This window comes from Pogonomyrmex barbatus, unplaced genomic scaffold, assembly GCF_055798465.1.
Source record: "Pogonomyrmex barbatus isolate J1 unplaced genomic scaffold, ASM5579846v1 scaffold2, whole genome shotgun sequence".
Lineage (NCBI taxonomy): Eukaryota > Metazoa > Arthropoda > Insecta > Hymenoptera > Formicidae > Pogonomyrmex > Pogonomyrmex barbatus.
In genome coordinates, this window is record NW_028297116.1 from 21,664,793 (window position 1) to 21,686,334 (window position 21,542).

General features: G+C 34.1%; 1 protein-coding gene across 1 annotated transcript in view; it reads right to left on the minus strand.

The window, feature by feature from the left end:
• The window catches only part of LOC105430236 (uncharacterized), a 29,013-nt gene extending 19,403 nt beyond the window's left edge, over positions 1–9,610 (minus strand). The window contains exon 1 of the mRNA XM_089076098.1: positions 8,468–9,610. Coding sequence (XP_088932224.1) covers positions 8,468–8,490 — 23 coding nt within the window. The 5' untranslated portion in view covers positions 8,491–9,610. The remainder of the gene's footprint in view (positions 1–8,467) is intronic.
• Positions 9,611–21,542: the final 11,932 nt, after the last annotated feature.

A 21,542-nucleotide genomic window follows, 5' to 3' on the forward strand; every position in this document is an offset into this window, starting at 1 on the left:
GGTCTAAGGTACTGGCTCATCCAGTACCATCCCGGATGTCAAGACTAAGTTGAAGACATTAGTAACTCAATTTTTTTACATGTATATATATATATATATATATATTTCGCAGAATCTAAATTTTTACTAGATTGAAAAAAAGAAATGAAGGTTAATACAGAAAGGAATTCACTTTGGCAGATTTCATCAGACGAGAAAACAATGGTAAAGGTCAACGCGTTTCGACACTTCGATAGAAATTTCATTGCGCTGACATTGAGAACTTTAATTTGAATACGTGATCGTTTTGCGAATCGAGACTGCCCCAGCGAGGAACATTTCTAAACGAATTCTTTCGTGTTACAACATCGTAGACTGCCGTAACCGACACGAATAACATCATCATCCTGCCTCCGTCTCCGGGTTTCTCCATTTTATTACGTTCAATTTAGTCATCGTAATAAACATTTACGAAAGACAAATTATGCGAATCAATAGTGGTAAATGGGCATTTTGTTAATCAATGGGCGATAATGAACATTGTCGCAATACAGGTAGAGCATAATAAAAGGAGAGTATATAAAACGAATTTTCATTTACTGCTTTCATAGTAATTGCGTAGATACAGTTGCAATGTTATATATTAACACAATACATCTATTAAAATAATGTAAAACATTAAGGAATCCTTTGATGAAATAGAATAATAATTCTATTGCCGAAATACAATAATTGTACGTTATTAAAAAATAATGAAAATAAATCTAATCTTAAAACATATCTTCTCATGAATATTATTTTGTTACAAAAATCTCAAATTGTGCCAAATATTAAAACCGAGAAATTCTTTAAGATTTTAAGTTTTAAAAATCTTGAATGTTATGAAAATCTCAATCTACATGAAAATTAATAATCAGTATTTTACATTATTCTTCGATATTAGTTTTACACTGAGAAAAATGTTTGGTTGGATTAATTGAAATTCTGATTAAAAATGAATAAATCAGAATCTGCTTAAATCTGTCAAAATTTTAAATCTGTCAAAAGTTGAGATAACCGGAATTTTGATTTGTCCATTTTCAACCAGACATTTTTCTCAGTGTGTAATTCTTTTATAAATAAATCACTACACGCTTAAATAAAATTTTGTTATCATTCCAATTTCCTCTCTACGTTATATACAAATATAGTTAATGACATTATTTTAGAAATCTTTTAAACGCGTAGTCAGATATTTAAAGAAGTTTCCAAGGAGAAATTTTTAAAAAAATATAAAAGCTATTCTAAATTGCCCATATATGTTTCAAGATATGAAAAATTTTTCGATTACGAAATCACATTCAAAGAGAGGCTCAACTCGTCGTATGATAGAATTACTTGAAAATTTTTGAGGAGGAATTTGATAATTATCTCATTAAGAATCGTGCGAGTGTAGTACGGGATTAATATTTGTTAAAGCCGCGTCGTTCTATCAATAACGAACTGTGCGCAGAAGGGAGGGAAAAATATTGCAACCGAGTACAATGCGACAAGAGATGCAGATGACTTCGTAACGGAAAGCCGCTCTCCTTGATTTCATCGTCATCTCATCGTGACACTCGTGATTACATCTACCGCATTCACCGCGATAATCGCTTGGACGTGCCCGCGTAACAATGATCTAATGACTTGTGTCGCCGTGCACAAAAGTCCGCGGCAGCCTTCTTCATTGCGAATCACCGCGTTCCTTTGTTATTGCGCGTGATCAGCCCATAAATCTACTCGCTTCGCAATGCATTTGAAAACTCACGTCTTATTGCATCGGACGTCTAGCGCTGTGCAACAGAAATTTAGCGCCGATATGCTAAAAGAGGAAAATGGATTGCTAAACTTCCACGCGAGAAAGAGAATGCGAGGCTGCGTTTGTATATTTAAGTATAGAATAATTTACGTTAAAACCTTAATTTATTTAAACAAATCAATTAAACCAATTTCATTGTTTGGTAGATTAACCATTTCTTATTCCCAAATCTACTTATATTAATCTATGAAGAAATATGTTTTAATGTAATTATAAATTTAAAGTAAGATTTTTTTTTTTTATAATGATGAAAAAAGATTAACAATTCTTTTTAATATTCTTATTGTGAACATACATGCACGTCCCGTTAAATACTGACATTATCGATCTAATTAGAAGAAGAACTTATAATCAATATTACTTGACAGACTGTAAACAATTTTTTAAGGATTAATCACCAGTATAATCTTTGGGTAGTAATCAGTACTTACGTTCTATTAATCGTAATTGTTAGCTTCTGTGAATGAATATATTTCTAGTTACGTTTGCATATATTTCAACGAAATTAGTATCGTAATTTCCTCGAGCTTGCTATTCTCGGACATTCGCGAGTGACAGTTAAGTTGATTATTAAGTTTCACACGTCTACTGAAATGTTTGCACACTTTTGTAATACATGTCACATTTAATCGGGAAACCAAGGCTAATCTTTGGAATTTCAGAGAAAGTATTTTATTCTTATCAACAAAGTTACACGTCCTCAGATATGATTGTCTAACTCCCTTTATTTTATATAGATTTGCGCTGCCTGTACCTTTCTCTTCCTCTCGTTTCTTTTTATTATTGTTTTAACATTTTATTCGATCTCTAGCGGAATCTAAGAGAAACTGTTATGATTACGTTATGAAATGTTTCTAAGCACAATAGAACCTTGTTAATCGCCGACTTAATGCTCACTGGATGCGTGTATGTGTGTGTGTGTGTGTGTGTGTGTGCGCGCGCGCGCGCGCACACACACACACACACACACACACACACATTCATGTGCCAATGTACTCTGCGAGAAGAGTGACCTATGATTCGCAAGACGGCGTTTGCCAGATAAACGGCTTTTAACGTGGATCGTGATAGGTTAGTGCAACGGAAAGGTATCACTGACCTTGCACCTGTACAATACGATGATGCTAATAACAACGTGTCGGGTATCGTTACTTTCCCATTTCTGTCCGGAATTAACGATGTCGTACATAAAGGGTATGCACGAATAGTATAAAGTTTAAGAATACCAGAACATTGAAATTCCCTTAATCTGTTATTACATACTATACAGGATTACTAAACATATAATAAAATAATTATTATAAAAATAAATCAGAAATCGATTGTAAAGTAACAGAAAAATCGTAGCACTATTTATACATATAAAAGAATCTCCAAAAAATTAATGGAAAACATTTTGAAATTATATTTTTTATAAACTTCAATTTTAGTCTTAGATATTCTAATTACTAGATTCTTTTTATCTTATTCAATTAATTTCATATAAAAAAAATTTCTATTTTTATATTATACTTGTTGTAATTTCGAATTGATTCGAATCGATAACATTTTTTTACACATTTGACTAGTCTGTTTGTCTTTTGTGTGTGTGTGTATATATATATATATATATATATATATATATATATATAAGAATTGAAAACAGAAATTGTGCACATATGGTCCCTCAGAGGCTAAATCCATCACTGACAATTGAACATGATCATTTGCGATTGTACATGATTTTCTATCTCATGAGCCGCGTACAATACCTCATCCGGCAATTAATAAGACGCGTCTACACCTTACGGTTGCAGGAACATCCGCGTACGATGTTCAATGCAGGAACAACGGAGAAACTTTCGAAATTCGAATATCGCGTGGACTTTCATCCCGACTGTATAACGGATGCGATTTATAAAAAAAATGACAATTATTACCTAATCGCCAATCGGAATCAGATCAGACGCGAAATAAAACGACCGATAATAAAAAGCGCAGCTTTATGACAATTTTTGGCGCACAGAATTTTACTTTCTATAAAATAAAGATTCTTCATTCTCGACAAAAAGTGAATCTCATGCTCTCGCGCTGCCACTGGCTCTTCCTCGTGTTTTAGAAAGTAGATACTCGTGCGCACGTCTCGTCGATTGATCGAGAACTTCGTGGACGTCTATGATTGCGTAAACGCGGCTTGCATCGCGACCCAGGCCAAGACGAAAAGGTGTGATTATTACGATTGAATCTCTTGTACGGCGAAAAAGACGGCATAGAGAAAGACAAACGTTTGTTGAACATTATCATTTCCTTTTCTTGCGAAAACTTAGCTGATTGAACGGACGACTGTCGATTGGCGATTAGACAATACGGGCAAATAAAAATTTCAATCGAACTCCAATTACTTTATATCAACAGTATTAAAATATTTAGTATACTAAAGTTCAAATTATTTCATCAAAAAGTGTCAAATTAGTATGAAAAAAAATTCTTTCGCATAAAAACCAATTTATCTCCTTATTTATAATTAATTTTTAATAAAAAATTCTCAGATCTTGTTTCAGTTAAATATTTTCCTAAAATATTTGCGACATATAGCGTATCGATCACATCCGCCGGTCGAGATGGCGAAACGGATGTTTTATACGATCGTGCTGCAAGTGCACAATATCTCTTATTTTCTACATAATTTTTTTTATTACGCGACAGATTTGTCCTATATAAGGATATGATTGAGATTACAGATACACTGGAGAGACCTCGATATACTGAATTATACTGGAATATATTACAATATACTGGAGAGACATTGCCGGCAAAAGAGAGAGAAAGTGCATGAATCGTATGATGTTAGTTTGTATAAAAACGTAAGAACGATCATACAATCTTTCAACGATCTAAAGTGTAGCATTCATGCTACAAATAATAAAGAAAACAAACTCAGCGATATATAAAATAAAATTTGTAGATAATTCATAAATAATTTATATAATCTCATAAATTTTTTATAAACTTATTTTTAAAAAATTATAGTGTTATGAATATAATTATTATATATTTATTAACGCATTTTTCGTAATTATAAAACTTCTGCAGTTTTTCAGTATTTTTTCTATTTCGAACGAATTATGTTTTTTTTTCAATAATCTAATATATCAAATGTATTTTTAATATTAAATATTATAATATTCATGTATGTTTGATATGTTTTAAACTATATGTATATATTTTTAATATATTTTATTAATAATATAATTTTAAGTAAAAGTTGCCAGTAAGAAGGTTTAGATAGTTTCGTAATTTCCACGGATGCTTTCTCCTTCCCTTTCTATGTAAAGAAAAAAATACGTACAACTCACTGCTCTCTTGATACACATAACGATAATTTTGCTGCTGCTAGGAGAAAACATTAACGCATCCATTAACGTTAACATAACTATACGTACTTGACGTATCTTTTCTGAATTTTAAATTGACAGAAGAGAGGAGAACGTGATTTATTTTAGCGATGCAGCAAAACAGATTCTCCGCCTTCGTAGGCCGTAAGAAACGGAGCTTTGTGGCAAATAGTACTTAACGTTATTTATGCAATGAAATGTCATTACTAGTCACCACACAAAATTCCGCATGAAAATAACGGTTGTGTTTACAGCTCTAGTCACAATAAGAATAACAATAATAGCGGCCTTAAGCACAACTATAACTTTCTATTTATAATAACACATAGGCATCATGTATACATGTATGTACACATGCATATCCGACAATTGTACAAAAAAAAACAATCGAAAATGTTTTTTATTTAAAAGATCAAGAAATAACGAATTAAACAATTTAAAAATAAAATCATCTTTCATAAAAAAAAAAAACGTTTTCTAAAATTTTACTCTACTCAGATTTATTTTATTTTGTTATTAACCAACACGTTTTAGATATGCAAATTATTTCAAGCTGGCTTTTCTAAAGTAAAGCGTAATTATAAAATACATATGATTTAATACATAGAATATCCTAAATAATAATACTTAGGGCAATCAAGAGAGAAAGTCTCAACGAAAAATGCAGAATAAGATACTTCATATCGATCGCGAAATACACAGCTTCCTTCAATTACGATCATAAAAACGTAACAGTACTCTTTTTCTTTTTATTTCCTTTTAAGCATTGTATCTCCTCGATGACGAAGAGAGTAATATCGCAGCATGTTTGCTAGCGAAGCGTAAAAGCGTCGATTCTATAATTACACGGCTGAAAGATTTACCGTCATGCCATAACTTATCCGGTTTAATTATGCTCGACTTTACGGTTTGCCACATCACGATATTTAATACAACTCACTAATGTTAATCAATTTGTTATAACAGGTATATATTTCATAAAGGAGATTGACATCGTCTTCTTCAAAATATTCAGAAAATATTACTTAACACCGAAACGTCGTGTCATCCGAAGACGAGAGTTAAATTATGTCGATAAGAATAATCTTGCGCTACAGAGCGTAAAGATACTCGAGAAGATAAATTTATGTCTTCCATATTTATGAAATCCTCAATTAATTTTTTTCAACGTTACATAACAAAATCTTCTTTCATTTAAAATAAAATTATATTAGTACTACTAACCTTATTTTGCAGTAGTTATTTATAATACCGTATGATATTACACAACGTAAAGATATTAATAACAGTTTTCTACTCGATCAACTCTCGATTTTCCATTATTATATTCTATGCTTTACTGATAAAAAGCATATATATATTGCACAAGAAAAAAAAATGTTACTATAATTGTATCCGGCGTGTACAAATAATTATATATTACAGACGGACTACCATTAGTCTAATGTAAGCTGATTCTCTCTTATATTGCAGTTATTCTGTAATTTCTGGACTGAAATGTGCAAGTAAAATTAATCTTTGATTTATGTTCAAGCATTACCAATTACATGATATATCATGTACTTGATAACATAACATAGGACCCACCCAATTAGTCTAAGATTTTAAGATCTTAACGCTTTATCTAACGCATTTAATTTCGAAATTCCAGAATTTTTAGATTTATCTTGAGAAAATTCTTGATTTACAATGTTTTTTATTTGAAATTATTTAAATTTAAAGGCATTTAGAACTTTTGGTCCTTGAATCTCCTCGAAAATACGGAAATTTCTTCGGATTTTATGAGAACGTCAAAAGTATTATTTCCTTGAAATAAAATATTAATTAATTAGCCGGATTCCAACACTGATAACTCATTAGATATTTAAATCTTTGAATGTTACTTTTTTTAATCCCTTCACTTCTGTTTAAATTCCGTTCACTTCTTAAATTCTTGTAAATTAAATTTTATATCCTTAATATCTTCGATATTAAAGATAGAAATCATAAGATTGGAAGCACGGAATTTCTCTGTACGTGAGATAATGCATATGACGATACACATGAACGCGTCTGATTAATTAGATACTTGCACTACTTGAATCTTCGATCTACGCTAGAATATAGTGTTCTAAGCTCCATTGAGCGACTATCATAATTGGTAGGATACATTAGAGATATAAACTTTTAATAGATTTTTAGTTTTCTCTATTATATAAAAAGTTAATTAATAGTAATAAAATAATAAAGAAGCAAAATTTCGATCGACATGTGTGTGTAGAGAATAGAGAAAATAAATGGAACAAGTATGCCAATGTGAGTATAATTAAAATGTTGATCTCCTCGGAATAATTCGATGAGCAATCGATTGTTTCTTCATCAGTAAAGCGGAATATACAACTACGCTATGACTTCACTGTTTATCATTAATTATTATCCAGTGAGCGATCGCGGCATGTGACCGTACATTGAACGTAACCAGAAGTAATTTAAAAAAAATACCTGAATGAGCAACAGATTTTCTAGTTATTTATACATAAAAAGTAGAAGATTAAACAGAATTATCAGCGAATATTCACTGGAAATTACGAAATGAAATTGTCACTTTATTATTTGACTTGACATACTACACGCATGCGGGTGCTATCTCTTATTTCTCGCATAACTACGTTTTTTTTTTTGACGTAACCTAGAATGAAGTAATTTGTTTAAATTTAGTTGTGTGTTACTTCACAATTTAGAGTTAGCTGCGAACAATTAGAAGTGAGATATATTTAACTGAAGAGAAAGAGAGAGAGAGAGAGAGAGAGAGAGAGAGAGAGGGAGGAAGAGAAAGAGAAAGAGATTTATTTACCGAAGTTGAGCAGACTCCCTAATTCAACGAGTGGATGATTGAAGTACCGTTTGACTATTAGAAAGTTACTTTTACATGCTTTGCGGAACACTTAGCCATCATCGTGACAAGCGTTAACTCATACTAATCATCTCCCACGTAACGCCTATCGATGAACCCTTGGCACTACCGATGCCGCTCCGCGCTTTTCCGGTGAAAGAACAATTTTCTTCATTTTCATCAAATGAAGAAGAAATCGTGGCTCAATTCCGTAAATTTAATCACAACAAAATTGTATCTTTTAAAAAAGAAGACTCATAGCAAGCGAGACCGTTGCTATCTCTCTTGATCCCAAGCATGATGCGCTTAAGTGTTAATTAGTTACAAGTATAAAAGACAGATGATCCGTAGGATACATTCGTTTTTGACGACAACTCAATGATTAATGACCAGAACTCTTACCTGAGCCGGCCGACTGTCACCATTTCTGTCACCCTTTCAACTGGCTCGTCTGTGTCTTCGTTCTTACAATCGCGTGCCCTCTCCCGCGCACGCCGCGGTCCACGCGTTCCTTGTTGTCGCCTCCGACAGAGGGATGAAACTCAATGAAAATTCTCGCTCACACAAGCTTTTATTCTCTCTTTCTTTCTCTCTCTCTCTCTCTCTCTCTCTCCCTTTTTTCTTCCCTCCTCTCTCTCTCTCTCTCTCTCTCTCTCTCTCTCTCTCTCTCTCTTCTCTTCTCTCAGATGTTTCACTGATCGCGATGTCGTACGGATAACATCGAGAAGAAGCACGTATCTTCAGCGACTCTCCGGCGAATACTGAGAGGCCCCGTCGCGGACGCCGTGATAGCCTCCTCTTTGCACAACCACGCGGCGAGTGAAAGCGAGAGGTGCCGCCGCCGCTGCCGCCGCGTCGGCCGCCGCCAGGAGCAAGAGCGAGAGATACAAGAGCGAACGGGCGGCGGGTACGAGGGAGAGAGAGAGAGAGAGAGAGAGAGAGAGAGAGAGAGAGGGGGGAGGAGAGAAAGAGAGACAGAGGGAGAGAGGGATTCAGCGCAAAGCGGCTCAGCGCTCGGCTCAAAATCGTCGCGACGAGCGCGACTGAGAAGATACGCCGGTGCATCCGAACGACGGAGAGGGAACGAACGCGATGCGAACTGTCAGCTCGGCGCGGCGTTGAAGTCTCCGTGCGCGGAGGTGAGAGCGAGAAAGGGCAGGCCGTCGACTCACGCCCGACAAGAAAGGCGAGAAGGAAGTTTCGCCGCGTATCCAGGGTGGTTACTTATGCAAAAGCAGTTTCGTACTCGGCAGCGATGCCGGGAGAGATAATGGACATCTTTCGGCACGTATTCCGCTTGATTTATCGTTTGTAATAAACGCGATAACGAGGGCCACCTTTTTACACGGGTTCTCTCCCTGTAATCAACCCTTAGGTAACCCGCGGTTTGAACTCGAGTGTAATGGCGATTCTACCGCAATAAATGAAAAGTTACAATTTATGAATGCGGACAAATGGAAATAATGTAAATTACGCCGGGCGGAGCCCATTCTTCATGTGTCTTTACTGCAAAATGAAGAATATGATGAAATGTACGTTTAACATGTAATTCAAAAATATTTGTAATTGTAGCATTTTCTATTGTCTATTTCTAACCTATGTATAGATTAACTTTAACATCGATTTAATTTATTCTTCATCTTTTTATAATTTTAGGACTAAAAAAAATTGAAGATTTGTTAAATTGAGATTAAATTTGATATATATTGGTAAATATATATAAATATGTAATGATGATTCTGAATCAACTTCGATTTTATGGTTTAATTCTCCTTTTGAAATTTTCAATTACGTTTTATATAAAACAATTCCTGAAGATTGCGAATATTTCTTTGCGACTGACAAGAATGCAGCGCATTTCACAAAGTGCGATATATTATAGCTTATTTGATATTTAAAAGCGTAAAAAGCTGGATTTGAAATCATTCCGAAATCTTTGTACAATAAATTATACGGGAAACGAGAGGATGCCGTGACGATACGACAATGTAACGCATCGATTGACAGGCTATAGTTCGAGGAATGGCGAGGGACGGATCGCAATTGAAGATCACAAAAATTCTTAGAAACAGCAACGAGAGGAGGATAATGAGCATGAGAAAGGCAACGACACACACACACACACACACACACACACACACACACACACACACACACACACACACACACACACACACACACACACACACACACACACACACACACACACACAAATAAATGCCATCCAAGGAAACCGATTGATGCTTGCGCGCGATATCGGGAACATCGAACGGATATTCTGACCTATAATATTTTCCGCTTTTATGAGTGTTGCGAAATTAGGAATGTTGACACTTCATCTTATTAAAGACGTATTTGTATAAATGATTGCGATAGCTGTTAATAATGCATAGAAATGCTAATCACCGGAAGACTTTAGTACATTATCTACATAACAAGTTGACGTTATTTGTTGTCATTTTGACGACAATAGACGTCATTTGATAAAAAATAACATCAAGAAGACGACAAATGTTACTTTGCTGCCTGGGTAATTGGAGATTTTAATAGAAATTTACAGATAATTTTACAGATTTGTGTAAAAATTGTAGATAAATGTTAAAATATTGAATTATTATTAAAATATTTAAAAATATTTAAAATATTTAAAAAATTAATAAATTAATTATTTTTATATGTATAAAATAATCATAATTTTTAATAATTTTTTAATGATTAATTTCTATTTCTAATTTATTCTAATTTATTAACTTAACTTTTTCCTCTTTTTCCCCCTCTCTTTATCTCTCACTATTCTCTTTCTCTCTCTTTCTCTTTCTCGATATGTTTAGTTAATAGATGGATTTAATTTATTCAATAAAAAAATTAGCAAACTGAACGGGAACATGCAGTCAGTAAAATGGAATAGATAAGCAGACGGGTCTTCATCCAAATACAAGTGTTATGAGTAGTACGTAAGTGTAGTGAAGGCCTGATGTCACGTTGTGACCTTGACCTTTGAAGAAAAAGAAGCTAGTCAAAAAGTACTCGTTGACGTATAATCTTCAAGTATCGGGAGAGATTTCTCCGTAAAAATCGAGTGGCCGATTAGTTAAGAGTTGGAAGTTCAGACTAGACAATAAATAGTGGATAGTGAAAAGCTGGAAATTTGGAATCGAGAATCGAGAGTTTGAAAGTTGAAAAATAAAAAATTAAAGATTAAGAATTGCGAATTGATAGCTGACTATTTGATGATTCGCCGATCAAGACTTGCATATGAATCACTTGCGACAATATTCATTCATTCGAGTGTTGTATTGAAATGATTTTCGTTCCGATCAAAATACGAATTCTCAAAGTAATGAATGGGAAAATATCATCTTTTATAGAAAAATACAGAATAGAAGTCTTGGATTATTCTAAAGCCAAGACAGTTCGTGACTCTCTGAATATGAATCCTGATTTGAATTCTGATTTGAATCCTGATACATCGTGAGACATCGAATCTATTTTCGTGTCTAGCTTTTGGTCCTAATAAAAAGTATTATTTTTTTCGTATAATACAACGGAGGAATAAAAATAAAAATAAACAAAAAGTCGATAAAATAAAAACCAACTAAAAATAAAATAAATGTTTTATTACATTGCCAATTCATTCTCTTTTCTCCATTGCGAGAATCGCATAGAACTAATCAGGACTAAAAAGCAGAAGTCGTGAGGATACTAGATCGAGTTGCACAGATGACAATCACGAGATCTGCAGTGAAAGTGTTATAATGAGACAGAAAGAAGTCACCCATTCTCTTTCCTTTTTCGTTCAGCTACTTTCATCGAGATTCGATAAAATAACGATAAAAATTCGCGAATATCGCATTAATAAGCGCCAGTAAATTTGTAGATAATTAATATTTTATTGCATCATTGGAATAAAATGTCATGCATATGAAAGGATAAAAGAAAATGAATGTCGCATAAAAGAGGAAAAAGTGAAGATTTACGAGAAATTCGGAAATTTTAAATCTTTAACATCTTCAATCCGTTTCCTATTTAGAAATAATCTTAAATCACAGAAGAATTTCTATTAAAATATTGATGTTATATTATTTTTATTTCAGCTATTAATTATTTTTATCATTGTACTTTTTATTGCACAATATTTTGATATCAAATACATCATAAATTAAATTTATTATAATTACAAAGTTAAGTCTATTTTGTTTATTTGAAAAAATATAATGTTGTTTGCGTGTTGTATGTAATTAATTTCATCATTTAAATAAACAATTAAATTACGAAGTCAATATACCGATGAAACGGTCGCTGTCACATCTTCTCTGATTTCACTGAGCAAATAATTTAATTTGCGAATACAAACGGCTGTACATTTCATCTTTCCTCTTATCCCTTTCCAACGACGTTGCGCAGAAAAAAGAAGAGGAATATTTGAGGTGATGTGAAATTCGAGAACTCGTCTTTTTGAGGTTACTTGCATCGTAGCACGCTTCCATCGTGACTTTATGTAAAACGCTCCACAAAGTATGTATGTCACAAAATAAATAACATAGTTAATATGTTTTTATATTATCGTTTTTATATCGATAGACGACCGGTTAATCGAGTCAACTTTTTACTGAAACTGAGATTCTTTTTTTTATTAAAATACATATAGAATTCCACAAATATACAAGAACGTAACTGAAACAATTTATTTGACAATATATATTTACGTCTGCGAACATTTGTTATGATAATAAAAATATAAATAATTTATAAATAATTTATTTTTTGTTTGCTTATTAAGCTTGTTAAATCTCCTCTCTCCCGTTAAACTTGGGCTTCTTCATTTTATATGTGCGAGTGCAGCAAGTGCAGTGGGTGATACGTTAAATATAAACTTCGCGTGATATAATATGTAATTTGTCCAATTAAACTCTTCATTGTTAACTACCGTTTCAACTTGAAATTGAAAGTGTGGAATGCATGTAAGAATGCGTGAAAAAAATATCAAGCAGCGCGACCACGTTTCTTCTGCTTCATAGCAAGAAATGCAAGAAGAACTAAATGCATATTGAAAAAATTGCATATGAAAAATAATACTATGTTAATATAGCTATTTATATTAATACATCATATATAACATATACATCATACATACATATTTATATTAATACTTTCATATATAATAAATTCTATACTCTGTTAAAATATATTAATAAATATATAGATTTTAACAAAGTAAAGAATATCATTTTAAAAGAAATTCAAAAAATATATTTCACACGTTGTTGCCTTCTCTCTCCCCCCCTCTCTCTCTTTCTCTCTCTCTCTCTCTCTCAAAAATAATAATGTCAAAAAATATCACATTTTATAAAATAAATAAAAAAATGCCAACGATGGTCTCGCTTTTGCCAATTCAATTTGTATATGTATCAGGGTAAACGTGTATGCCCGCACCAGCAACGGCAGCAGCGAGAGTGTCTACGAGCATTACTCAATGACTGGCGATCCACATGTGACTAGCAATGTAATCGCGCGATGTCCCATGCGACGTCTCTCGTAACTGAGTCGTACTCGCGATTTTCGCCGCTGTGATCAATGATTTGAGTCTACCCGCGCAAGCCAGCGCGCCGTCGTTAGCGACGTCGGGATGCTAACGATTGCCATCATTATCGTCGTCATCATCATCATCATCATCATCATCATCATCATCGTTTACCCGAGAGTCGAGCGAAAGTGTCGGACAAAGGCGTTCGAACCGCAAGTATAATTTTCCTTCGAATACACGACGCTTCCTGATTCCATGCTGCTTTGATTAATCGTCACGAATTTGCCACGTGACAGAAAATTAATTGCTCAATCGCTGTTTCCTAACTTCTGACGATTCAAATAGTTAGCTCAATAGCTTCAACGAGTACATTACACGCCGCAACATAACTTAGTAGAGACTTCGAGAGACACTTACACCCACTCGATATAAAAGCATTTTATTATCGGAAGGAAAGTAGATCCTTTTTTATTTGCCTTAGCGATTATTAAAATTACTTTCTCAGCAATAATTGTCATTTATCATTACTAAAATATCAACACATAGCAATCTGTTTCGTGTAATAATTATAATTCTCGGTTCATTTCAGCCTTTCCTACTTCACAATTAATGACAGTAGGATCTGTTTACCTTTCCGACATATAATTAATTTGTTGATCCCTCTGTATCCGGCTGGGAACCTAAATCATATTTTCAGCTCAGGATAACATCTACGTGAGGCGTGTCACGAGACTACTAGAAACCGGCTCTATATCGTACGAGCGACAATTCACGAGTCTCCCGTGTCCAATTTACTTTCATCGACAGTGAGCAGAAACTCTGAGAAAGTGCACATATGCGCCGGATTATCCTTACGTACCATTGCATAGTAACGGCTTAATTATCATTACGTATTATATCATTATACAAAAACATCTCGTCGAGTCATCGCTCAAGTTCTCTAACAATATGATAAATCGATGCTGTAATAATTAATGAGTCTTTTAAATTTAGTAAGGAATGCAATCTTTCCTGTCTGCTCCTCTACGTATAAATCCGCCAGTCGGTTCGATCCAGAGGATTGTGAATAAAAAGAAAAAGAGGCGAATTGCAGCAGAAGGTTGAGAGGAGATCGTTTCCGAAAATATATCAACAAGATAATAGATCTTCCGAGAGAAATCATATGCGAGATGGAAGATATTTTAGCATATACTTAATGCTCATTTGCGCGGCGGTGAGAGGATATCGGATGTTAAAGATTGGAAAAAGTTTAGTCATTGCGACGGCGTTGGTAAACCAGATTGTCACGGAAGGAAGGAGGTCAATATCTTCTCGAAGGAATTCAATTCCAAGTTAGTCAAGGACTGACGAGTTCGTACATAGCAAGGACATGCAGTTTATTTTTTTTTTTCAATCACCAAACTCTCTCCTAGTAACTCAGCGTGAATTTATTAAACTTGGAAAAGGGCACGGCTGCTACGAAATTCTTTCTCGTATCTGAAATTCCTTAAATTAATTGCCTAAATAAAATTTAGCAAATAAAAATTTAAAAAGAGAAAAAGAATGCTCATTATACTTCTCTTCGATGCTCGATACGATTTAAATTCAGAAAACTTTTATCATCACGTTTTTGATAAATTTTTTTATTCAAGTATAAAAAAAAATAAATATTTTAATATAATTTATCATATTATCATTATATTTTAATTCCGTTCGTTTGTTTTCTTTATTATATTTTTCTATTACCATAAAAATATATGACTCATTTGAATTGCGTAACTCGTCCCGCATAATTGAGTAATAAAATGCAATAAAAATGTAATATTTTACATCATAAAAAGTCTGTGTAATTATGAATAAAAGAGTCGATATAATTTTCCGTTTATTTTTAATTTATCAATATGATAATTAACAAGACAGCCCAATAAAATAACAAACATGCCTTCAGGAATTCAGGAACCTATAAAGAGACAAACGAACCGTACACCGACCCGCTTTCCGTATAGACATTCTTGTTTCGTAATGCAGATGTTCTCTTGATACCGGCTAAAGTTCGACTTACAATATTCGCTGCTATTAGGAAATATATTATGGCAGCTGAGACACATACGAAAGAGACGACATATTATATAATTTAGAACATTAGAATTGATATAAATCGCTATTAATAATTGACAGTAAAATTGTCGAAAATAAATGTTGCCAAAAATACTCATTTGGTATAAAATAATATCCGTGATATCAGTACATGTAAAATGCTATGAACAAACACAAAGTATAACACAAATTTTTTAGCATTTCTTTAGTTACGTCATTCTGATCATATAGATCTCGAGGGAGAACATTACTTGTTTAAAGTTTGTTTGTACTCTAGATATTTAAATATCTTCAAAAATCTTTTTATATACCTCAAAAATGTGCAAAAAATGATAAAAACGTCAATTTACATGACATTTTATACATTTCAAAAATACAATCTTTCATTCAAATGCACTCCTCCTTTAACCATACGTGTTATAAATTTTTAAAGCTCTTTTGTCATAAATCACAGCTTCAAATCATTCACCGGACAAGATCAGATCGGGGTTCAAGATAAAATCTCCGTTTATTGTTATCTGTACCATTTAATTAAAATATTCAGAATAATGGCAAAATTTATGCCTCCGAAAGGGTTGAGAAGAAACACGCATTCCTCTCTTGTCACGCGCGCACATTAGTCAACGCTCGTTACCGCTCACGATGATACCAGGCTCGTCAGTGGTACAGCAGAGGCGACACAGCACCAACGGGGAGCACCTCTTGCACAAATGACGCAAGCAACGCGGCTGCGGGAAAGAAGAGAAGAGAGAGACGCGAGAGAGAGACGGCGTTCCTGTCATTCCGTAGGATCGGCCGGTTAATGATTATCGAGATACGCTTCGTAATGCGCCGGGCGCCTCGCCGCATCGCCTATGTATTGCTACATAGAATGAAAGGATAAGGAATTAATTCGCATATTCTCGCTACACGCTCGTTATCACCTCCGCTTCCCATCTTTCGCCCATCCTTCCCCCACATCCCGGCTTATCTTCTGATGACCTTTCCATTATCTGTCTTTTTGCGTCTCTTTCTTACACGCTCCGTGGTCTCTCTCTCTCTCTCTCTTTCTCTCTCTCCTGCAAATGATTCTGATATCCTTTATCGAAAATTCTATGAAAATGGATGTGCGAAGTAACGTAACGCCACATGCGGATTCTGTGAATGGAAATGTAACGGTGCATCCGTTCAATTTTGTCAGCAGCAGCGAGTCGTAGTCACTTCCCGATGAGCATCGCGTGAAATGTCAACATCATTAAGCGTATTTCTTTAGGAAAACTCACGGTCTTTCTGCCTTATATGCCAAATACAAATTTTATTTAAATTCCCGAGGCCGCTGGTATCCTTGAGGATTCAAGGGTAGCAGTGGTTTTTACATTATTCCAAGTATAGAAGAAGTCATATGGAAAGATTTCTTGATTTTTATTGCGGACTGTGATATTTATAATTACAACTTGACGATATTGTATTAATATTAAAAAGGAAGAAATATAAATGAAAATGTTGTTTCTTTTTTTATTCTACCTATTCTATTTTTTGCCTCGAAGTATACGTTGTTCCGGGACGAAGGAATGATCCTTTAACATTAAAATCATGTAACGTGTAATAAATTTTACAAGTTGCAACTTTATAAGATAAACGTAAGATATTTTAACGACTTCGACATATTCCACCATTGCATAAAATCCAGAGATTTGTCGAAAGACCTCAGTCGAATATCCTATAGCGCCGAAATATGGTAATTCAGTTAATCTAGGAACGAAACGTGACATTTCCGTCCTTGCAGTTTAACATAATCGTATTTAAGATGTTGCACGGCTTCACAAATGATGATTTTACACATCGTTGTGCGCATCGGACAATATTATAATATAACGCTAACAACCTTGACAATCGTGTCACACGTGATCTCAGGCTGGACGAAGACTAGCAGGATGTAGCTCTGAACAGTGTAATATATAGCGATGATGCATTATTCAGAGCTACCTCGAAACTCTGAATAATATTGGGGCGTTCCGTCGACGCAACGACTGGCCTTTACATTCTAAAAAAAGAAAAAGGAACAATCCGGATATCCTTTTTCTTTCTCGACATAAACAAAATTTTCACGGGGGACAGTTCGTTGTAACTTGAAAAAAATCGTCGATCGTAAAGATCATCTATAAATAGAAATAAAATTTAAAGGTAGATCCCTCTCTTCCTTCCCTCGGAATATAAATTTTAAAAGGAACGCGAAGATTTATCGCGGCGCTATAAAGATCACAAGATCACAATTCCGGATTTTGAAGAATAAGTATTCAATCTCTCAGAACGCTTCTCAATCTATTTTAATCCTCCCGTTTCTCAATGGTTGCCGCTCTCGAAGGTTGTGCTACGCGGCTTCCGAAGATGTAAAATCCGGTTCCGGAAAAAGAAGCAAAAGATTCACTTTTTGAGATCATTATCATACTTTTTTGAGATTCATACTGAATGGCAACCACACCGGTCTTTCGTTATTTTTGTACGATGCAGATTTTTTTATCAGCTTCATTACTACCTAATCATCGTTCGTCACTCGTAATTTAAGGAAAGATTAAACCTCGCCTCCGTCCGCAAATAATCTGGCAAAAATGCGTAAGGGCAAAAGTCTCCTTAATGTCAAGATACTAATATAGCTAATATTTATCTACACACGAGCGGAATATTCATTGTGACCCGAACCCATGCTTGACCCAATGTGACATTACTTCACGTATCGCAAGATGTACGGAGCAAATCTTTATGGGAAACATCATCGTCGTCGAAAACTTATGTCGAAAGCTTATGTAATGCTTTTGCTGGTACTTCTTGTTTAAGAAGACCATTTTTCGAAATCGTAAGAACGTAGAATTTGAAAGGTTTCTATTTTATGTATTTCATAGTTGAACGGTTTCTTACATAGAATATATTTCACGCTCATTTCTATCGGACAGCAAGATTGCAAATTTACTTCGATTTAATTCGCTAAATAATAAAAAAATAGTTACTTTTCATTAAAAAATATGCTTATTTGCTATCAATGCTATCTATTAAAAAAATAATCAAAAATAACAAAATTATATAATTATTCTAAATTATTAAAAAAACATTAAAATTGTCAGAATAAACTAGTACTGATAAAAACATGATTATGTAATAAGTGTAAGTATGATTATATACCATTATATAACATAGTATCGCGTGATTATAATACTGTAAAATTATATAATAACTTGAAATATTTTAAGTTATCTTAATGCACTTATCCTAATGCATTTTATTATTATTATTATTATTATTGTTAAGGAGTGTATAATATAGATTAAACATATTTATCGCAAATCGTTTATTGAAATGCGTTTCGAAAGCGAAAACGTTAGTATTAAAATAAATTTTGTTAACTGCCAATGCTGCGTGTAATAAAAATGTCTACGCAAAATTTACTATCAACTTCGATAACAGTATTCTCGGTATTATTCATTCAATAAATGCCCAAAATATAACGTCAACGCTTTCTCGAAATTCGAACGCAGAAGAGTGAAAGAGAATAGTGACAGTTATATAAACCGATTTTTAGTTGCATCGTCACGGCTAGCAATTTTGAAAGGAATGCTAAACGTTTATTATGTATATGTATTTTTGCATATGCTTTAACTCCATCACGCAAAATTCAACGAAATGTTTTTAAGATGCAAATTAAAAATACACTTCGCATATATTTACGTACGTACGTATCAAATTTATTATTTTGTTTATTACTTTGTTATCTTCATACTTAAATATATTTACTATACAAAATTACAAAAAAAAAATAATATATATATTTCCAAATTATAAATAACTTTTATAATTTTAATAACTTAAGACGAATTATTACAATGACGAAAATAATAAAATAATTTGTGCATTAAAAATAATTTACCACCTTGAAAAGCCACTATCATTTCATGATTGACACGTTAGACATGTGCAATTGAATCACATTTATATACGTCGATCTTATTACTATGCAAAAAAATAAACTTCCAAACGAAATTTGCGCAAGTTTGCTCCCTACAAACTTGCCGTAGAAATGTCAAATAGTCGCGTATATTTATCGATCGTGCAGCTCCCCGTTTACATGCCGCGTACGAGTTCTCTATAAATATATGCGTTCCGTCATTGTAAGAGAAAGTATCATTGCAGCAATAGATAGAGAGGTCGTGGAATAGTTTTTACGTGCGCTATCTCGTCTCCAATTCCGAAATCATTCCTACGAAGCTCGCGGAGGCCACGATTGCATCGTACATCAAGTCGCAGAGGAAAGAAAAACGTGGCGTGAACAACTAGCTGTAAATTATACCCCAAGAATCTTATCGACCAAGAATGCAACAAAATACAAAGATGTTACTTTGACGTTGCGGTTACCTTTACAAATAAATTTGAGAATAAATATTACACTTACTGTTATGTAAAGCTATCAAGCTTAGACAAAATATATTTTTATAATAGCAACAACTATACATTATTAACTTAGTCATACATAAAATCACGTTATTTAACAAATAACGGTCCTCCCGTTTTTATTATTATCGCAAATAATGTTGCAATAGTTTATAAGTCCAAAAATTATTGCCGTACAATTTTTTTACAACTTTTATTACATTATCCTTTAACGTATCCGCGTGATTAAATTGTTTCAGCGAAGAGCGCGATAATTAAATTTGAAGGATATACGAAAAGTGGCGGTAACAAGTCCTACGAATCACTCACATTAACAAGTCTCTCATCGTTATTGGCGTCATCGGGCAGGTAGCAGTGTCACGTTATTGGCGTCAACAGGTGGGTAAAACCGCGCGTTTACGATTCCCGTAATGGTATATTACGGCGACGAGCACTCTCATGCAAATGACTAAGTTTTCCGACACATTGTCAGCCGGAGAATGCCGGATGAATTAATGATCTCGTTGTATCTTATTCTAATTAATTGTATGATGCGCCTGTTCCTGGTACACACAGCCGACGCGTCTTTGCCGGCATTTTGCCGGTATCTCCATAATTAATTATGCAGGCAAAGAAGAGGCGGCGTCTCACGTGTTCCGCTCGCGGAACCGGATCTAAGCGTTCCCTCGGCCGAGGGAAATGACGAGCGTTACTATAAATTAATCATTACTTATTTTTGCACTTTTTCTCAAAGTGCAACTATCCGTTTCCGTTACATTCATTCTTGTTATCAAGATACCACATCATATCCATCGAGCTTCCTTCGAAGCTTGGCTTTTCATTTGCCTTCCTGAAAGTTTTGAATTTTATCACGAGAGAGAGAGAGAGAGAGAGAGAGAGAGAGAGAGAGAGAAAATTGTTTTAATTAAGATATCAGATTAAAATGCGAGATTCGATATAAATGCACGATGTGTAATTAAAAAATTATAAATTAAACTAGAATTATATATAATTATACGTTAGGATGTCATTTAGAGATAAGTTAACGTCGAGCGGTATTTTTGGATTTCGCGCATTTGCATAAATTTCTAGATGCTCATTATTGACAATCGTAATGCATACACGAGGCTGGAGCACACGTTCCATCGGACTATGATCACGCGACAAAGTGTACAATCCGCTAATCCTTTTCTTCTTAGCTCGCGCATCAATCGTACGCGCGGCGTATCGCGTCAATCGTTCGAACGCGACGACAAAACCGCAACGATCGTCCCGTTATCTAACGGCCTGCGGGAAATCTCGCACGAGATGGGATGCGGTGCTATGGCGTTGCGTCACCGCGCGGAATTAAGATCCGATATGCAAGCGTAATTTCAAGCGTTCACGCAGGACTTTGGAGTCCCAGACACAATGAAAGAAATAGGAGCGAAGAATTAATTGCAAAAAATTAGAAATAGAAGATTAAATTTTTTTGAAATA